The sequence below is a fragment of the Rhinoraja longicauda genome, chromosome 13, assembly GCF_053455715.1.
Source record: "Rhinoraja longicauda isolate Sanriku21f chromosome 13, sRhiLon1.1, whole genome shotgun sequence".
In the NCBI taxonomy this organism is placed as follows: Eukaryota; Metazoa; Chordata; class Chondrichthyes; order Rajiformes; family Arhynchobatidae; genus Rhinoraja; species Rhinoraja longicauda.
This window is the reverse complement of record NC_135965.1, coordinates 856642-877223: the sequence shown is the minus strand read 5'-3', so window position 1 is coordinate 877223 and position 20582 is coordinate 856642. Positions and strand designations below refer to the sequence as shown.

General features: G+C 47.6%; 1 protein-coding gene across 1 annotated transcript in view; it reads left to right on the top strand.

The window, feature by feature from the left end:
* The window catches only part of LOC144599345 (erythropoietin-like), a 57266-nt gene that overhangs the window by 26424 nt on the left and 10260 nt on the right, over positions 1-20582 (top strand). The window contains exons 3-4 of the mRNA XM_078410137.1: positions 8090-8170; positions 14199-14363. Of these exons, the coding sequence (XP_078266263.1) occupies positions 8090-8170; positions 14199-14363 (246 nt within the window). The remainder of the gene's footprint in view (positions 1-8089; positions 8171-14198; positions 14364-20582) is intronic.

Sequence of the window (20582 nt, the reverse complement as noted above, 5' to 3'; positions counted from 1 at the left end):
TTTGAGGCTCATTGAGGAGGCGCTGTGAACTGTTTGCGTGCTACTGTATGTTTCATTTTTTTCCTTAGTACCTAATCAGATGTACAGCACTTTGGTTAACGTGGGTTGTTTTTAAATGTGCTATACAAATAAAATTGACTTGACTTGACTACCACTGTACCACCACATGCCCAGCTGATCTAGAGCCTGCTGTAATTTTTGATAACCATCATCCCAATCTATGATCCCACTGGCTTTAGTTTCATCTGCACATTTACTGATCCCATCCTCTACATTCTCATCCAAATCGTTGATGTAAACCTCAAACAGCAGTAGTCCCGGCACCAATCACAGGCCTCCAGTCTGAACAACACCCTTCCCCACCACCCTCTACACCCTTCCCCCAACACCCTCTACACCCTTCCCCCACCACCCTCTACACCCTTCCCCCACCACCCTCTACACCCTTCCCCCACCACCCACTACACCCTTCCCCCACCACCCTCTACACCCTTCCCCCCCCACCCTCTACACCCTTCCCCCACCACCCTCTACACCCTTCCCCCACCACCCTCTACACCCTTCCCCCACCACCCTCTACACCCTGACCAGCGTTCCCCACATGCTAACTCTATTCTACACACACACTAGGGGCAATTTACAATTTTACCAAAGCCAATTAACCGACAAACCTATACATCTTTGGAGTGTGGGAGGAAACCAGAGCACCAAGAGAACCCATGTGATCATGCGGAGAATGTACAAATTCCGTACAAACAGCACCCGTGGTCAGGATGGAACCCGGGTCCCTGGCGCTGTAAGGCAGCAACTCTACCACTGTGCCACCCTGCTGCCCATTGATTTATATATTTGAGCCAGGACTCCCAGAATCTTTTCTCTAGATTCCCACAGCGTTTTCACAAATATCTGATGAGGCCTAGGAGATTTATCTACCTTTATATGACATCATGTTTCTCCTCGACCATAATACAGACTGTCCTCAAGAAATCTCCATTACCTGACTCAAGTTCCCCAGTTTTCATGTCTTTCTCCATGGTAAAAACAGAGGAGAAATGCTTATTGAGTACATTGCCCATCTCCTGTGGCTCCACACAAAGATGACCGTTGGTTTTTGAGGACCTCTATTCAGTCTCTAGTTATCCTCTTTCACTTCATGTTCTTTGGATTCTCTGTAATTTTATTTTCCAGTGCTATTTCCTGCTCACGTTTTACTAGGGTTGCCAACTATCTCACTCCCAAATAAGGGACAAGGTGACGTCACCGCCCCGCGCCCCACGTGACCTCGCCCAGCCAGCGGCCACTTGCTCCCGCTCCACCAATGGCGGCTGCCCGGGCCAGGAGGCGGGTTGTTACGCAACCTCCATTAGCCAGCGCCCGGGCCTCCGGGCCTACACTGTCGGCGCCTACACTTTCTGTACCTACACTGTCCGGACCTACAGTGTCCGGACCTACAGTGTCCGGGGCTACAGCGCCCCCCCGGGCCTATTATGGGACAAGGGCGGTCCCATATGGGACAAACCCATTTAGCCCAATATACGGGATGTCCCAGCTAATACGGGACAGTTGGCAACCCTACTTTTTACCCTCCTGATTTTTCTCTGAATTATGGTCCTCGGTCTCTAAACTCCAGTGATACACCTGGTCTCAGCTGCTGATACCTGGCTCATACCTCCATCTTTTTCCTGACCAGAATCTCAATTTCTCTCGTCATTCAGGGTTCCTCACTCCCAGCTGCCTTGCCCTTCACTCTAGGAGGAACATGCATGCCTTGAAGTCTCACCATCACTCTTTGGAAAATATCCCCCTTTGCCTGCAAATATCCTACTCCAATAAACATGAGCAAGTTCCTGTTTAATAGCATCAAAGTAGGCCTTGGCCCATGTCAGAAATGTAACTTGTGGGCTCACACAATCCTTATCCATATCTATTTTAAAGTTAACAGCACTGTGGTCGATGGTCTGGAAAGGCTTGCCCACTGATACTCAGTCACTTGTCCTTCCAAATTTCCTCAGAATATATCAAGCTTTACCCTCTGCCTTGTAGGGCCTTGTACATGTTGTCTGAGGAAACTTTCCTAAACACATTTGACAAGTTCCACCCTAGCTAAGCCCCTGGCAATATGGGAGTCATGGTCTTTATCGGGAAAGTTACGTTCCCCTCCTTTGACAACTGTGAGAGGTCTACTGCTAGTCTCGCGGCTGCCTGCAATCTCCAGGTATATTTGTTCAAATGTCCATTCACTATTTGGGGGCCTACATTACACTCTCAAAAGGGTGATCATCGCTTTTATTTCTCATCTCCACCCTTATGGCCTCACAAGATGAACCATTTGTTATGTAATCTTGAATTCCTGCCATGACATTCTCTTGAATCATTAAAGCAATTATGCCTCAACTTTTACCCCACCTCCGTCTCACATGTTGCACCTGTACCCTGGGGCATTCAACTGCCAGTCCTGTCCCTGTCTTAGTTTAGTTTAGTTTAGTTTAGAGATACAGCGCGGAAACAGGCCCTTCGGCCCACTGGGTCCGCGCCGCCCAGCGATCCCCGCACATTAACACTATCCTACACCCACTAGGGACAATGTTTACATTCACCAAACCAATTAACCTACAAACCTGCATGTTTTTGGACTCTCTCAGCCAGTTTCCTGTAATGGCTATAATGTTCCAGTAGCACGTACATTTCCACAGCCTTACCCGTCAGGCCTCTGGCATTGATATAAATGTAATTTAATCCAACAGTTCTTTGTCCCTCCCTGCCCTAATCCTTAACTTGCTTTTATCACCTTCCATAGTGACTTCTAAGCTCTCACCTGCCGCATTCCTTCATTGTATCCCGTCTCTTTCCCAATCGAGTTTAAACCCTCCCGAGTAGCACTTGCAAAACTGCCCGCCAGGATATTGGATCCCCTCCAATTCAAGTGTAACCCCCACCTTCTAGTGCAGGTCACCTCTACCCCAGAGGAATCCCATTAGTAAAAAAAATCCAAATCCATGCCACCTGCACTAAATCGTCAGCCATAAATTCATCTGTCCTATCTTCATGTCCTCACTCCCACTAGCACATGACCCTGGGAGCCATCCAGAGATTACCACCCTCGATATTGTGTTTTTTCATCTTTTGCCCAGCTCCCTGTATCCGCTCTGCAGGAATTCATCACTTTTCTTACCAATGTAATTTATGCCAACATGCGCAATGAGTTCCAACTGCTCGCCCTCCCTCTTGAGAATATTCTGCAGTCGCTCTGAGATATCCAGAACCCTGGTTTCCGGGCCGCTACACACCATCCTGAACTCTCTTTTGTTTCTATCAGCCCCTCAACCTCCAGCCTTCCAGAAAACAACAATACATCTGGCCAATCTCTCCTTACAGCTGATACCCTCTGATTCACAATTCATTCTGGCAATCCTCTGCTGTACCCTTTCCAAAGCCTTCACATCCTTCCTGTATTGGGGGTGACCAGAACTCCAGGCAATACTAAATAGAGTCATAGAGTCACAGAGTCACACGGTGTGGAAACAGTCCCTTCGGCCCAACTCGCCCACACCGGCCAACTATGTCCCAGCTACCCTAGTCCCACTTGCCTGCGCTTGGTCCATAACCCTCCAAACCTGTCCTATCCATGTACCTGTCCAACTGTTTCTTAAACAATGGGATAGTCCCAGCCTCAACTACCTCCTTTGGCAGCTTGTTCCATACACCCACCACCCTCTGTGTGAAAAAGTTACCCCTCAGATTCCTATTAAATCTTTTCCCTTTCACCTTGAACCTATGTCCTCTGGTCCTCGATTCCCCTACTCTGGGCAAGAGACTTTGCATCTACCCGATCTATTCCTCTCATGATTTTGTACACCTCTATAAGATCTCCCCTCATCCTCCTACGCTCCATGGAATAGAGACCCAGTCTACTCAACCTCTCCCTATAGCTCACACCCTCTAGTCCTGGCAACATCCTCGTAAATGCGGCCCAACCAATGTCCGCTAAAGCAGCATCATGTATTCACAATACTCTGAGTGAACACGTTGCCCCTCATGTTCTGGTTAAATCTTGCACCTCACCTTCAACATATGACCTCTGGTTCGTAATTCCCCTACCCTGTGTATAAGACTCTGTTTCTTAACCCTATCTATTCCCCTCATGATGTTATACACCTCAGTGGCTTTCTACACTCCAAACTATAAAGTACTGGCCTTCATAAACCTTCCTCTATGGCTCAGCTGCTCACCCAGGCAACATCCTCATAAATCTCTGCTCTCTCTCCAGCTCAGTGACTTCCTTCCAATGGAAGGGTGATAAAAAGTGAACCGAGTACTCCAACTATAGCCTTAACAAAAGAACCTTATCAAAGGCCTTGTGGAGATCCAAACAGACAATGCTCTTCCCCTCATGAATCCTTTTTGGTTACTCCTTCAAAAATCTCAATTAAATTTGTAAAACACAATTTCCCATTTACAAAACATGCTGACTCTCCCAAATCAGCCCCTGTCTATGAAAATAATGATATAGGTTACAGCTCAGAATCCTCTCCAGTTACTTACCTACCACAGATGTTATTTATTCACAGAATGCTGGAGTAACTCAGCAGGTCAGGCAGCATCTCAGGAGAGAAGGAATGGGTGACGTTTCGGGTCGAGACCCTTCTTCAGACTGATCACAGATGTTACGCACACTGCTCTATTGTTCCAAGGCGTTTCCTTACAATCATCCTTAAAAAGAGACACAACCATAGACACTCTACAGTCATGGTGGTGGCACAGTGGTGCTCGGTAGAGATGCTGCCTTTCAGCGCCAGAGACCCGGGTTCAATCCTGACTATGGGTGCTGTCTAAATGGAGTTTGTATGTTCTCCCTGTGACCACATGGGTTTTCTCCAGGTGCGCCAGTTTCCCACCACGCTCCAAAGACGTACAGGTTTGTAGGTTAACTGGCTCTGGTAAATTGTAAATTGTCCCGAGTGTGTAGTATAGTGTTAGTGTATGGAGGTGATCACTGGTCGGCATGGACTCGGTGGGCTGAAGGGCCTGTTTCTGCGTTGTATCTCTGAAAGTCTAACAAAAAGACATCTGGCACCTCACGTATGGCTAATGATGATTCACATATCTCCTGCAGTGTCTTCTTTCCCTTCACCACAGCATCCTCGGATATATCTGACCAGCTCTGGAGAGTTACCTACCTTCATGGGCCTTGGGATGTTCAGAACCACCTCAACCATATTACTGACTCCCTGACTATTATACTCAAAGCCTCAACAAATGAAGGCAAGCTTAGTTTAGTTTAGTTTAGAAATACAGAACAGGCCCTTCGGTCCACCGAGTCTGCTCCGACCAGTGATCCCCACACATTAACACGAGGGACAATTTACACTGATACCAAGCTAATTAACCTACAAACCTGTACATCTTTGCAGTGTGGGAGGAAACCGATGATCTCGGAGAAAACCCACGCGGTCACGGGGAGAACGTACAAACTCCGTACAGACAGCACCCGGTAGTCAGGATGGAACCCGGGTCTCCGGTGCTGCAACCACCGTAAGGCAGCAACTCTACCGTTGCGCCACTGTGCCCACTGTGGTAGCATTCACAACCATCTCCTTGTGTCGCCATTTTCAAGGAGTTATGGATTTGGACACCACAATCACTCTGCACAAGGGTCTTGCCATTAGTTGTATATTTTCCCTTTACATTTAACCTCCAAAAATTAAACAAGGGCAGCACAGAGGCCTAGCGGTACAGTTGTTGCCTTACAATGCCAGAGACCCGGGTTTGATGTCTGCATAGAGTTTGTACGTTCTCCCTTTGACCAAGTGGGTTTTCTCCAGGTGCTCTGGTTTCTTCCCACACTCCAAAGATGTGCAGGTTTGTAAGTGAATTAGCTTCAGCAAATTGTCCCTAATTTCCAGGATAGAATGAATGTATGGATGATCACTGGTCGATGCGGACTCGGTTGGCCGAAGGGCCTGTTTCCACACTGTAACTCTGAACTAAACTGTACCTGACACTTGCTCGGATTACACGCCATCTACCATATCTCCGCTTCATATAAGACAATGCAACAAATACTTTTCATATTTTTCTGAAAAAAATCTACTCACCACACTGTAAAATTATAAATCCAATGGTAGATTACTTCTATAATCTTAAGAACCGACGATCTTTCATCATCAATAGATTCTAAGTAAACAACTTTTGGTCATTAAATTAATATTGAAGATTGTTACAGTTTTAATTATGATACTTATATTCCTGAAAATTGGTGAGGAATTGTCAATATTAATGAACAGAAAACAAATTACGAGGCCATTCTGGCAAATTTAATTTTTGAAGCAAACTACACTAGTTACTTTAAATGCATGATCATTTAGATAGGATTTATAAAGCCACCAATTTAACTTGACTTGAATCAACCCGTATTTGCACTGCTAAATCATTCAATCTGCACAAAATTCTCTGGATGCAGAATATCCATCTACCATGTGGTCACCACTGGATACCGAGCACAAATCCAAATTGCTGCAAACTGAAGGGACCCATTACACATTAAAGCCCCATCCACAGGATTGTGTGGTTGTTTGACACAAACATATCCAGATTGCCCGTGGCCTCAATGCTTTCTTACTGGGAAAACAAAAGGTGGCATTACCCTTTTATAGCCTGCTTGCCATTGCTGGCTCTTCCATTCAGCACTTCTAAACTGTGGGGGGGACAAACACAAATATGTGTGCTCTATCTGAGAGCCTAGTAACTAAAGTCTGACATAGCTTGCAACATCTCCACCTTTCTCTGATCAGCGCACCCATCCAAGATTTCTGCTCTGCCTCTCAACCATTCCAGGATTGGTAGCCCCATTTTTTCTGGGCGTGGAGTTTTGTTCCTCCTTCTCAGCTTCTACTGGGGCTTGCCGTCTAGTCATTCAATTGTAGATGCCAACATCAATAGAAACATAGGTGCAGGAGGAGGCCATTCGGCCCTTCGAGCCAGCTTTGCCATTCATTGTGATCATGGCTGATCATCCACAATCAGTAACCCGTGCCTGCCTTCTCCCCATATCCCTTGATTCCACTAGCCCCTAGAGCTCTATCTAACTCTCTTTTAAATTCATCCAGTGAAATGGCCTCCACTGCCTTCTGTGGCAGAGAATTCCACAAATTCACAACTCTCTGGGTGAAAAAGTTTCTTCTCACCTCAGTTTTAAATGCCCTCCCCTTTATTCTTAGACTGTGGCCCCTGGTTCTGGACTCCCCCAACATTGGGAACATTTTTCCTGTTGTTCTGCAGCAGGTGTCTGGAAACAAACCAGTCATGTCCCTGGTTTGGAACAATGAACTGGATCAGTAGTTTCCTTCAATAAACCACTGCACACAGATAATGCATGATTAAATGTTTAGAACAATTTACAATGTTAATGCAGTTTAAGACATTGTCGTGCCTTCCAGCCCTGGAAATGAATATGCTGACCGATTAAAAAAACTTTCCACAATTAATAAAAGTAAATTTTACTTTGAAGATAGACACAAAAAGCTGGAATAACTCAGCAGGTCAGTCAGCATCTCTAGAGAAAAGAAATAGGTGCCATCTCGGGTCGAGACGACTTTGAAACTTCGACCCTTCAACCCAAAATGCCTGTTGTCCATTTCCTTCCACAGATGCTGCCTAATGCCTTGTGTTCCTCTGTTTGCTTTCTGTTTTATACTACACATTCTAGCATCTGCAGTTTCTTGTGCCTCCTTGTCCACAAGTCAGCTACATTTTTTAAAATTCATCCTTCAATTTAGATAACAAGTTAGTGGTAACCAAAAATATAGAAAAAAATATTGAGGTGGCAAGGAGTGCCAAGGCAACGATGGCATTTGATTGCTTGGTTGACAACATATTGGGCAAACCATGGAAATATAAGAAGCAACACTAAAACGTGATAATATTTTTGTAGCTCTGATAGGTCATTAAGGCAGAGCATTAAAATGAAAAATGTTAATTTATAAAATTTGCACTTAAAAGTTCAGTGGTAGAAGTACACTTTAATAAAATTGTCCCTCTGTTATTCTTCTCGAAAATGTTATAGCCTTCTCTGTTTTGTGTTTTCTTGCAGTGTAACCAGACGTTTCAATTTCCTAATGCAATCCCTCTTCCAAGTACTGGTCTTAATCTACGTGTGTGGAGGTCCAAAAGTGTAAGTACCCATCCAGTAAAAATATCACTGGATCTGGTGTTTGTAAGAAAATTAAATAAGTTAAATAATATTAAATAAAAGGAGGTAGAATTTATCAAATGTGTTCAGGAAAGTTTCCTCCAGCAACATGTAGAGGCCCCTACACAGGTAATGCTTGACCTAGTCTTAGGAAATTGGGAGGGACAAGTGGATGAAGTGTTCATGGATGAGTCTTTGGGACCTGTGACCTCTGTTCTGTTAGGTTGAAGATAGTTACGAATAGGGACAGAGCGGGCCCACGGGTTAAAATTCCAAACTGGGGCAAGGCCAACTTTGAGGGTAGGAGAAAGGAACTCGCTCAAGTTGATTGGAGCAGGTTGTATAAAGTGATGTGTGCTGACAAGAGGCCAGGACATGCATGTCCCTGTTCGAGTGAAGGGCAAGACAAGTGAGTGTAATGAAACCTGGATGACTAGGGAAATTGAAGCTCTGGTCAAGAGTAAGAAAGAAGCATGGGGCAGGTAGAGGCAGCTGGGATCAAGTGTATCAATGGAGGGCTTTTGGGAATGAAGGAATAAGCTAAAAATGGAAATCAGGAAAGCAAACAGGGGAGAGGAGACAGATCTTGCCGATTTCATTAGGCCTAATCCCAAGAGATTTTATGTACACAAAGGGAAAAAGGGTAACTAGGGAGAGAGTGGGACCGCTCAGGAATCAGTGGTCAACTCTGGTGGAGCCACAGGAGATGGGCAAGGTCCTCAACAAATATTTCTCCTTTGTTTTCACCATGAATGAGGATTCGGGAACTTGGGGCAGTCAATGGAAGTGTGTTGAGAGCAGTCAGTATTGCGGTTGAAGAGGTGTTGAAGGTCGTGACGGGTATGAAGGTAGACAGATCTCCAGGGCCTGATCAGATATATCTGAGGACACAGTGGGGAGAAAATCTGGCTGAGATTTATGAGTCATCATTAAATACAGGTCAGGTGGTGGAAGACTGGAGGGTGGCAAATGTTGTGCCTCTATTCAAGAATGGTGGTAAGTAAAAGCCTGGGAACTATAGGCCAGTGAGCCTGACATATGTGTCAGAAAGTTACTAGGGAGCATTTTGAGAGATAAGGTGTACATGTATTTAAATGGACAAAGGCTGTTTAAGGATAGTCAGCACGGTTTTGTATATGGGAGGTCATGTCTTACGAATCTGATCGAGTTTTTTGAAGATGTGACCAAAAAGGTTCATGAGGCCACAGCTATAGACATTGTATACAAGGATTTCAGTAAGGCCTTCAGCAAGGTTCCGCATGGTAGGTAGCTCTGGAAGGTTAGTTTGCATGGGATCCAAGGAGAGATAACTGAATGGATAGAAAATTGATTTCATGGAAGAAAGCAGAGGGTGATGGTGGAAGGTTGCTTTTAGGACTGTAGGTCTTTGACTGGTGGTGTGGTGTGCCTCATGGTTCGGTGCTGGGCCCATTACTGTTTGTCATCTATATCAATGTGAACCTACATGGCATGATTAGCAAGTTTGCAGATGACACTAAATTGGTTGTTATTATAGATAGTGAAGATGGTTGTGAAAAATTGAGGCAGGATCTTGATCGGTTGGGTAGTTGGGCTGAGTTGGTCAGGACCTACACAACTAAAGGTTGGGCTCTGGGGAGTATTGTAGAGCAGAGAGATCAAGAGAGAGCAGGTACATAGTTCCTTGAAAGTGGCGTCATAATTAGATAGGGTGGTCAAAAAGGATTTTGGCACATTAACCGTCATCAGTCAGTATTGAGTATAGGAGTTGGGAGACCATGTTGCAGTTATATAAGACGTTGGTGAACCACATTTACATTATTGTGTTTAGTTTTGGGTGCCATGTTCCTTGGGACACTATTCTTTGGAGCGCTGGAGAATGAGGGGTGATCTTATAGAGGTGTAGAAAATCGTGAGAGGAACAGATCGGGTCGATGCACAGAGTCCCTTGTCCAGGGTAGGGGAATCGAGATCCAGAACATAAATGTTTAAGGTGAGGAGGGAAAGATTTAATAAGAACCTGAGGGATAACTTTTTACTCAAAGGGTGGTGGATGTATGGAACAAACTGCAGGAGGAAGTAGGCAGAAGATGCTGGAGTAACTCTGGAGTAACTCAGGAGTACTGGAGTACTCCAGCATCTTGTGTCTACCTTCGATTTAAACCAGCATCTGCAGCATTTTGCAGCTTCCAGCAGGAGGAGGTAGTTGAGGCAGGCACTGTCATCATTTTTAGACGTGGATAAGACAGGTTTGGAGGTTTAGTGGGATATGGGCCATAAACAGGCAGGGGAGGTTTAGTGTAGGTGGGACATGTTGGTCGATATGGCAAATTGGGTCGAAAGACCAGTTTCCACACTGTATGACTCTATGACTCTAGGCTACAAACCTGTACATCTTTGGAGTGTGGGAGAAAAAAAGAGCACCTTGGCAAAACCCACGTGGTCACAGGGAGAAGGTACAAACTATGTACAGCCATAGCAGCTGCGGCTTACCTGCGGTCCATCTGTCATTGTGTTTTTGTTGTTTTTTTGTCTTAATTTTAGTTGTGATGTGGTGTTTTTGTGTTTGTGTACTATGTGTGTATGTGGGGGGGAGGGGGGGAACTGTAAAATTGTAAATAGGTGTCCCTTCCGAACGGAGACCCGACCTTTGTTTTCTGGGTGTTGTCTCCGTTCCTGCTGCGGCCTACCATCGGCCCAACTCCTGGAGCTGGCGGCCTCCAGGGCTCCGGTTCGCAGAACCCGCGGATCGGACTTACCATCACCGGAGCCGGCCGTCTTCGGAGGCTGCGGGAGCAGCTGCGACTCGCCTTAGGCTCGGGCCGCGTGGATGCCGACATCGGGAGCTCCGGCAGCGGCAGCGTGTTCGCCCGCCCCGGATCGCGGGGCTTGGGTCGCGGACATTTCACCGTCCGGCGCGGCCTAAGATAGGCCGCGGGATATTTCTCTGCTGGGCGGGGGCTTCAATGTCGGGAGCCAAGACCGCCCCGACGTGCAACAACAGCGGCAGTGTGTTCGCCCGCCCTGGATCGGACTTATCATCGGCAGAGCCGGCCGTCTTCGGAGGCTGCGGGAGCGGCTGCGACTCGCCTTAGGCTCGGCCCGCTGCGGACCGTCCGGCGCGGCCTGCAACCACAACAACCTGACTGCGGGAGAGGACAGCAGGAGAAGGGAAAAGACATTGTGGCCTTCCATCACAGTGAGGAGAGGACTGGAGGAGACTCACTGTGATGGATGTTTTCTTGATGGATGTTTCTTTTGTGTGTTTTGGGGGTTGTGTAATTTTAATGCCTATTTTGATGCTTTTGTTGTTGGACTGTGGGTGACTGAATTTCGTCCAATTTGGATGACAATAAAGCTATCTTGAATCTTGAATCTTGACAGCACCCAGGGTCAGGATGGAACCTGGGTCTCTGGTGCTGCAAGGCAGCAGCTCTACCACTTGCCACTGTGCCACCCCAAAGTTGTTCAATTACTTTTTCCTGATAAAAAAAGAAATATGTCACATTAACTATGAACGGAACAAAATAACACATTCTATTGTAGCATTAATCTGCAACCAGTGGCTTTCCTTTTACCAAACTGCTTTTGTCTTTTTCTGCACTTCTGCTCTCGTCCCCTGACCTTCCAGCAGTGATATTTTTAGGCTTCCCTTTAACCTCACCTTTCATCCCACCAACCTCCGCATTCAATGAGCCATTGTCCATCATATCTTTCACCTCCAACTTCCCTCCACTTTCAGCTTTCCGAAGGGACTATTTCACAGGGTACTGGATGGAGATGGACCAGTTCCTCCTTTACCTCATTCCTTTCTACCACCAAAGGGTTCACATAATCTTGTCAGGTGAAACTTTAACTTCTAGCAATTTATTGTTTAGTATTTAATGACCATGAAATTCTCCACACTGCAGAAATGAAACACACAATTGGGCATAAGCTGGTGTAGAAAGGAACCTCAGATGCTGGTTTATACCGAAGTTAGACACAAAGTGCTGGAGTAACCTAGCAGGTCAAGCAGCATCTCTGGATGGGTGACTTTTCAGATCGGGACCCTCTTCGGACTGAAAGCCAGACTGCCTCCAATTTGAGTCTGAAGAAGGGTTCCAACCCAAAACATCACCCATCTTTTTCTCCAGATATGCTGCCTTACCCCCTGAGTTATTCAGCACTTTGTGTCTATCTTTGGACTTAAGCTGGGCTCATCTTTCAATTGCAGCCCTCGGGACTTAACATTGAATTTAACAATTTCAGGTAACCATCTTTGTTTTCTTTCCCTATATGTCTCTGTTTCAATCTGTTTAATTTTTCTTTCTGTCTCCAATTGCTAATCTTTAAAATAATTGTTACTTCAACAACTTTGTGGGTGGCACAGTGGTGTCGCGGGCATGATCGTGAGGAGTCTTCCAAGAATCATAGTTGATCTCAGCGTGTCGCTGAAAAATCATCCGGAGTGAAATCTCTGGGTGACAGCTGGCTTGTCGGCAGGTATCGTTTCTTATTGTGGGCGCTGTTGCATGCTGTCCCCAGGTTTAATAGGTTGTCGCAGATCCATTTAGAAGCACATTATATTAAAATAAGTAAAGTCATTTCAAAATACCATAAAATGCTTGTGTTTAACCAATTTATTTACCGTCAGGACATTTGACAGGTAGATTGGAGGCGACAGTTTGACGGTCAGGTAAGCGTGGGGATTTTCACGATGTTTATGGCCATCAGCCATTACATTTAAATTGGGCTCCCAACCCAGATATGCAACCCAGAAACCAGATATGCATCTCCCGTACATTTTCAAAGAATGCCCACACACTTTTCACAAAAATCCACTGAACCACTTTTTAATTTTTGTTTTTTAATACAGCTATTAGTAAACTGGAAGTAAATTCAGTTTATGCCTTGTTACAGTGAAGCTTGGTTTTTAAGTAACCCGTACAAGATGTTATAGTTCCAAACTCTCAAGTACTTACCGACTTGTCAGTGATTTCAGCGAAAATTAGGACGCTGGAGAAGCATTGACAGCGAGGGAATTTCGCGATGTTTCCGAAGACGGTGTAATCTCGACCTGACTCGGCATTGTCGTGGTCATTGTCGTCGGGTAAAAGAAAATGTTGGCGATCTGCTACGACTTTGACAGTCGCCGGCAGTGGGACAGGTCCTTTATGAACTCAGCACCAGAGACTCAGGTTTAATCCTGTTTGTGTGAAGTTTGCATGTTCTTCCTGTAGCCAAATAGGTTTCCTCTGGGTGCTATGGTTTCCTCCCACATTCTAAAGACCTGCGGGTTTGTTGGTTAATTGGTCTCTGCATATTGCCCCTAATGTAGTGGATAGAACTAGTGTGATTGTGTCATCGATAGTCAGTGTAGACTTTGTGGGCCAAAGGGCCTGTATTCACGGTGTATCTCTAAACTACACTAAACTAAACTTTGTTGTGCACTCTATCGCAGTAATTCCTCTGTAACTTTACACCCCCCTCTCTCTGCAACTTAACAAGCTTATTTTCTCATTCGTTCCAGTTCCTTGACCCAAAACGTTGACTCTGTTCCCCACCAAAGTCACATTTCTGCTGAGTGCTTGCAGCATTCTCTGACTTGTTTCCCATTTTCACCCCTAAGTTATTGTAGAATCCTCATGATCTTATTAGCAAATGTTATTTTTCCTAGTTAGTTTATTTCAGGTGGTTGAAATCTAAATAGCACTTCACCAGTAGCTCCCAGTCTTGCGGAGGTCACAGTTGTAAATAGTATTGTATTTATGGTTCAGGATATCATTCTATAATTCTATATTAAAACACACACCAGTTCATGGGAACACCGATCTAGCATCAACAGGGCAATAAACTCATAGTTATATATTCCCATCAGTGCGTTGGTGAAAGCCTGATTACTGCCAAAACCAGCTCAAAAGCAACTCGTAAATGGAACAGCATTGTGTTTAATGAGCGCAGATAATCACACTGTGCACCTATAAACTGCATCTTTAACTTGAGACTAGAAGTTACTTTAAAACTGTTTTAATATTATTTTGTCTTACAGAAACATATGAAAAACGAAGAAATCAAGGCTGGCCTAATTATGCTATCTAATGCAACACAGACCGCCAAACACTTTATTGCTAATGATTCAATAAAACCTCTCTTAGATAAGATTTACAGGAATACTAGAACTTTCATCCACATATTACAACTGATGGATGTGCCGGTAAGATATTAAGTGAGCAATTAATAGTTCTCTTTGTTCAAATCATTGGCAAAATGTTAAACTATTTTCTCTTGCTTATGTTATTGGATTAAAATTCAGCCTCTCATGGAAAAGCCTGCCTAACTGACAAACCAGAAGTTTAACTTTATACAGGCAGTTTAGCCAGAGTGATACTGGAACCTTTGAAACTTGGGTTAGGAAGAAGAAAAGTGAGCCCGGTTTCCTATTCCAGACCACTGCTCTGTTGCATTTGCTAGATAATACATTTGAAGGTATTGGGTCAGCACAGAACCATTCTCAGTTGTCTGAGAACAGTGCAAGAGTGCGTCATTAAATATTTTCTCTGAAGACTGGTTTAGTTTGTAGTTTGGCGATACTGCGTAGAAACAGGCCCTTTTCGCTCATCAAGTCCATGCCGACCATCGATACCCATTCCCACTCGTTCTATGTTTTCCCATTTTTGCACCACGTGCTAACATTAAAGGAAACGTTTATAGAGGCCAATTAACCCGCAGACACGCACGCCTTTGGGATGTGGGAGGAAAGTCATGCATCAGGAGGAAAAGCACGCAGTCACAGAGAGAATGTTCTGACTGCGCACAGACTGCACCTGAGATCAGGACTGAACCACGGTGTGTGGCTTGGTGAGGCAGCAGCTCGACTAGTGGTGTCACTGTGCCGTTTAAGTTCATGAATCTTAATGAGGTGCTGGAGAGCAATGAACCACGAGGTGATTCAGGAAATAAATAAATAGATTTAGAGTCAAAGAGTCACACAGCATGGAAAAAGGCTGACCCATTCCGACCAAACGAGATAACTATTTATGCTAATCCTATTTACCTGCCTTTAACCCAAATCCCTTTATTTCCCCTTTCCTCTGCAACCGCAGGAGATGCAACACCTGTATCTCCTCCCTCGGCTCTGTCCAAGGACCCCGACAGTGCTTTCAGGTGAGGTCTAACATGGGCAGGACCTACACAGTGAGCAGTAGGGCTCTGGGGAGTGTTGTATTGCTCTGGGGAGCAGAGGGATCGAGGAGTGCAGGTACAGAGTTTGTTGACAGTGTCTTTACAGGTAGAACAGGGTGGTCAAAAAGGCTTTTGGTATCTTGGCCTTCATCGGTCAGAGTATTGAGTATAGAGTTTGCAAGGTTACGTTGCAGTTACAAGATGTGATGAGACACATTTAGAATATTGTTTTTAGTTTTGGGCACCATGTTATAGGAAATATAGTTGTCAAGCTGGAATGGGGTACAGAGAAGACTTACGAGGATCTTGCCAAGATTTGAGCAGCTGAGCTATAGGGAGAGGTTGAGCAGGCTAGGCAGGATGATGAGGGGGGATCTTATAGAGGTGTATAAAATCATGAGAGGAATAGATCGGTTAGATGCACAGAGTCTCTTGCCCAGTGTAGGGGAATCGAGAACCAGTGGACATATGTTTAAGGTGAGGGTGTAGCGACCATAGAGAATGGTCCAGGTCGTCGAACCCTCGGATTGGCCAGCGAGGTCACGTGTGAACGCGACCATGGGGATTGGTCCAGGGAGCGACATCGCTGATTGGCCAGCGTGGTCATGTGCGCTTTTGGCGCCCGAAATGTTCAGTTCGGCGAAGTCTTCGAAGAAGACAGTAAGTTTTTGATGGTTGTCCTTTACCTTGTTGTTTAACTCTGTATTCGAATATTGCGGCTGCAATAAACTTCTTCTACAACCAACAAGTTTTCGGACTCGCCATATTGGTGACCCCGACGTGATCTGGACGATCACCGACTATGCAGGAACACGACGCCTCGTTGTTGATGGCCGCGCCGGGCACACCGGAGTTAAGCGCGGTAAGCGTTCACCTTCCGTTGTTTTGGACGCATGCACCGCAATCTTGGTTTATCCACACCGAAGCTCAATTTCATATAAAGAAGATATCGGACGACTCCACGATGTATTACTACCTCGTCAGCGCTCTATCGTCGGAGACGACCACGCGCGTGATGCGGTTCATCGTTAATCCACCTGCGGAAAGCAAGTACGAGGCCATGAAGAAAGTGTTACTGCGAACCTTCGGGTTTAATAAGCATGATTGCGCTGCAAGACTTCTGCACCTACCGGATCTTGGAGACCGACAGCCTTCCGTTCTCATGTCCGAAATGATGATGCTAGCCGGTGAGCATACGGATTGCCCTATGTTCGAACAGGCATTCCGAGAGAAGCTTCCTGAGGATGTCCGACTGCTGCTCACGGATTGTTCTTTTAAGGACCCCGAAGCATATGCAGCGAAAGTGGACGCGCTCATAGCGGCTAAAAACAAGGCAAGCGGTTCGATCAACAAGGTCTCGACATCAGTGACCACGCCACAGCGACATCAAGATGGCGCCGCGTCTCCCGCCAATTCTCCGAAAGCCCGCCAAAAAGATCCGCACAAGCGCGGCTGGTGCTATTATCACCTACGATGGGGTAGCGAATCCCGCAACTGCCGCTCGCCTTGTACCTTCGCGGGAAATGCCTCGGCCGATCGTACATAGGGGCAGTTACAATTGGCCAGAACCGACGCCTCTACGTCCATGATCGATTCACGGACACAGAATTTTTGGTGGACACGGGAGCCATCGTCAGTATAGTGCCGCCGACCGACCTCGAAACCAGATCGGGTAAGACAGGTCCCACCCTCATCGCAGTTAATGGCAGCCCCATTCGCACTTTCGGTATACGGAAGATGTCCCTTGTGTTAGGCCTCCGCACGTACGAATGGCCATTCATCATAGCCGACGTCAGACAAGCGATCCTGGGCGCAGATTTTCTCTGGGCTTTTTCACTGGTCCCTGATGTCCGCGGTAACGACCTCCGACCCTCCGCCGGAGATGAGCCCGTCGCTCCGACAATCGCCTCCCCGCCCAGCCCTACTGTCCAGGCCGTCGTCGCGGCCCCTGACTCGTATGCTGAGATCCTGGCGGAGTTTCCAGAGCTGCTCATTCAACGTTTTGACACGTCTTCGGCCAAGCACGGCGTGGCCCATCACATCCGCACCGAAGGCCCTCCCGTTTTCGCTCGGGCCAGGAGACTACCGCCAGACAAACTGGTGGTGGCACGGGCGGAGTTCAGGAAGATGGAGGAAATGGGAATTGTCCGTCAGTCTGACAGCCCGTGGGCCTCGCCGTTACATATGGTCTCCAAGGCATCTGGGGGGTGGAGACCATGTGGCGATTATCGGCGTCTCAATGCTGTCACCACGGCTGATCGCTACCCCATACCGCACCTACAGGACTTTTCGTCTGGGCTGGAAGGAGCGGTGGTGTTCTCCAAAATCGATTTGGTGCGAGGATACCACCAGATTCCGGTGCGACCGGAGGACATACAGAAAACTGCAACGATTACTCCGTTCGGGTTGTTTGAATGGTTGCGTATGCCTTTCGGTTTAAAGAACGCGGCACAGGCTTTCCAACGACTGATGGACCGTGTGGGCCGGGGTTTACCCTTTTTGTTTATTTATTTAGACGACATCCTGGTCGCCAGCCCCTCAGTACAGGAACACCAGGTCCACTTGCGGACTGTGTTCCAGCGGCTCCAAGACCACGGGCTCATTATCCAACCCTCCAAGTGTCAATTCGGCCTCCCTTCTCTTGATTTTCTAGGGCACAGAATTACCCCTGCCGGCGCCTCCCCTTTGCCCGAGAAGGTGGAGGCTATCCGGGCATTTCCCAGGCCCACCACAGTAAAAGGACTACAGGAGTTCGTAGGCATGGTTAACTTCTACCATAGGTTCGTTCCGGCAGCTGTGCGGGTCATGCGCCCGCTTTTCCAATGCCTTGCAGGAAAACCGGTAGAGTTGACATGGTCCCCGGCCGCAGAGTCGGCTTTTACAGCAGCTAAGGCAGCCTTGGCAGACGCCACCATGTTGGTCCACCCGAGCCCCTCCGCCCCCACGGCCCTGACGGTTGACGCCTCTGACGTGGCGGTGGGCGGGGTTCTGGAGCAGCAGGTCGGTGGCCGTTGGCAGCCTTTAGCGTTTTTCAGCCGGCAACTAAATTCGGCTGAGCTGAAGTATAGCGCATTTGACCGAGAGCTTCTGGCCCTCTATTTAGCTGTTCGTCATTTCAGGTACTTCCTTGAGGGCCGCCCATTTGTGGCCTTTACGGACCACAAACCATTAACATTTGCATTTTTTAAATTGTCTGACCCATGGTCGGCCCGCCAGCAGCGGCACCTGACTGCTATCTCCGAATTCACCACCGATGTCCGTCATGTCGCGGGTAAGCTCAATGCCGTTGCTGACGCCCTGTCTAGACCTGCTTTTTCCCTTATTTCGGCGGTGGACTGCGAAGTGGATCCCCAGGAGCTTGCGGAGGCACAGCTTCTAGCGGATACCGCTTCGGCATACCAGTCCACCACTTCGGGATTGAAGTTGGCCCAGGTAGCTTGTGGGTAGGAAGGCACAAAAGTCTGGTGCGATGTTTCTCTTCCCCGTCCCAGGCCGGTAGTACCGCCCTCCCTTCAGCGCCGGGTTTTCGATGCCATTCATGGGCTGGCACACCCGTCCATCCGCTCCACCTCTGCTTTGGTAGCAGCTCGGTTTGTCTGGCATGGCCTACGGAAACAGGTAGCGGGTTGGGCGCGTTCCTGCGTTCCCTGTCAGACCGCTATAGTCCAGCGCCATGTCCAGCCCCCCGTACAGGATTTCGAGGTCCCAGCAGTTCGTTTTTTCCACATCCACGTGGATTTGGTCGGGCCTTTGCCTTCCTCCCGGGGCTACACCCACCTCCTCACGGTGGTGGATCGGTTCACCCGGTGGCCAGAGGCTTTCCCATTGTCTGATATTTCGTCAGCGTCTTGTGCTAGGACTTTGGCCCTTCATTGGGTAGCTCGTTTCGGGGTCCCGGCAGTTATTACCACTGACAGAGGGCCACAGTTCACTTCGTCCCTCTGGGCCGCGCTCGCAGAACTGTACGGTTCCAAGTTACAACCCACTACTGCATATCACCCCCAGGCAAATGGACTCGTAGAAAGGTTCCACCGTCAACTTAAGGCATCCCTCAGTGCAAGGCTTGAAGGCCCGGACTGGGTAGACCAGCTCCCCTGGGTTCTTTTGGGCATCCGGACTGCTCCTAAGCTAGATCTCGGTGCGTCGTCCGCGGAGCTAGTATATGGCTCGACACTTCGAGTACCCGGAGATTTGTTTCCGGACCCTTCAGACCAGCTGCCTACAGTCCCATCAGTGTTAGCATCTCTCCGGGAACGGGTGGGCTCCCTGGCTCCAGTTCCGACTTCACGTCATGGGTGTCCCATGGTACATGAACCGCCTTCCCTGAAGGACTGTGAGTTTGTTTTTCTGCGAAAAGATTCCCATCGCGCCCCGTTGCAGAGGGTCTATCAAGGGCCGTTCCGGGTTTTGCGTAAGGGAACGGCTACCTTCACCTTAGACATGTGCGGCAAGAGTGAGCTCGTCTCGGTGTCCCGGCTCAAACCTGCACATTTGGATCCGGATCAACCAGTCCTGGTCGGTCAAACCCCTAGGAGAGGCCGACCTCCGTTAGTTCCGCTCAGTCCAGGACCCCCCGTTCCGGCAGTTCCTCCAGGACCCCTCGTTCCGGCAGTTCCTCCAGGACCTCCCGCCAAGTCCGGAACCCCCGGCTCCTGTGGTTCAGGCTGTCCCTCTCCGTACTCGTTATGGTCGCGAAATCCGGCTCCCTGCTAGGTTCCGCACCTCGGGTTCTGGGGGGGTCATGTAGCGACCATAGAGAATGGTCCAGGTCGTCGAACCCTCGGATTGGCCAGCGAGGTCACGTGTGAACGCGACCATGGGGATTGGTCCAGGGAGCGACATCGCTGATTGGCCAGCGTGGTCATGTGCGCTTTTGGCGCCCGAAATGTTCAGTTCGGCGAAGTCTTCGAAGAAGACAGTAAGTTTTTGATGGTTGTCCTTTACCTTGTTGTTTAACTCTGTATTCGAATATTGCGGCTGCAATAAACTTCTTCTACAACCAACAAGTTTTCGGACTCGCCATAAGGGGGGGAAAGATTTAATAGGAACATGAGGGGTAATGTTTTTCACACATCGAGCGTGAAACAAAGTTGGAATGAGTTGCCAGAGGAGGTAGTTGCAGCAGGTACTATTGCAATGTTTAAGAAACATTTAGAAAGGTACATGGATAGGACTGGTTTGGAGGAATATGGGCTAAATCTGGGCAGGTGAGACTAGTGTAGATGGGACATGTTGGCCAGTATGTGCAAGT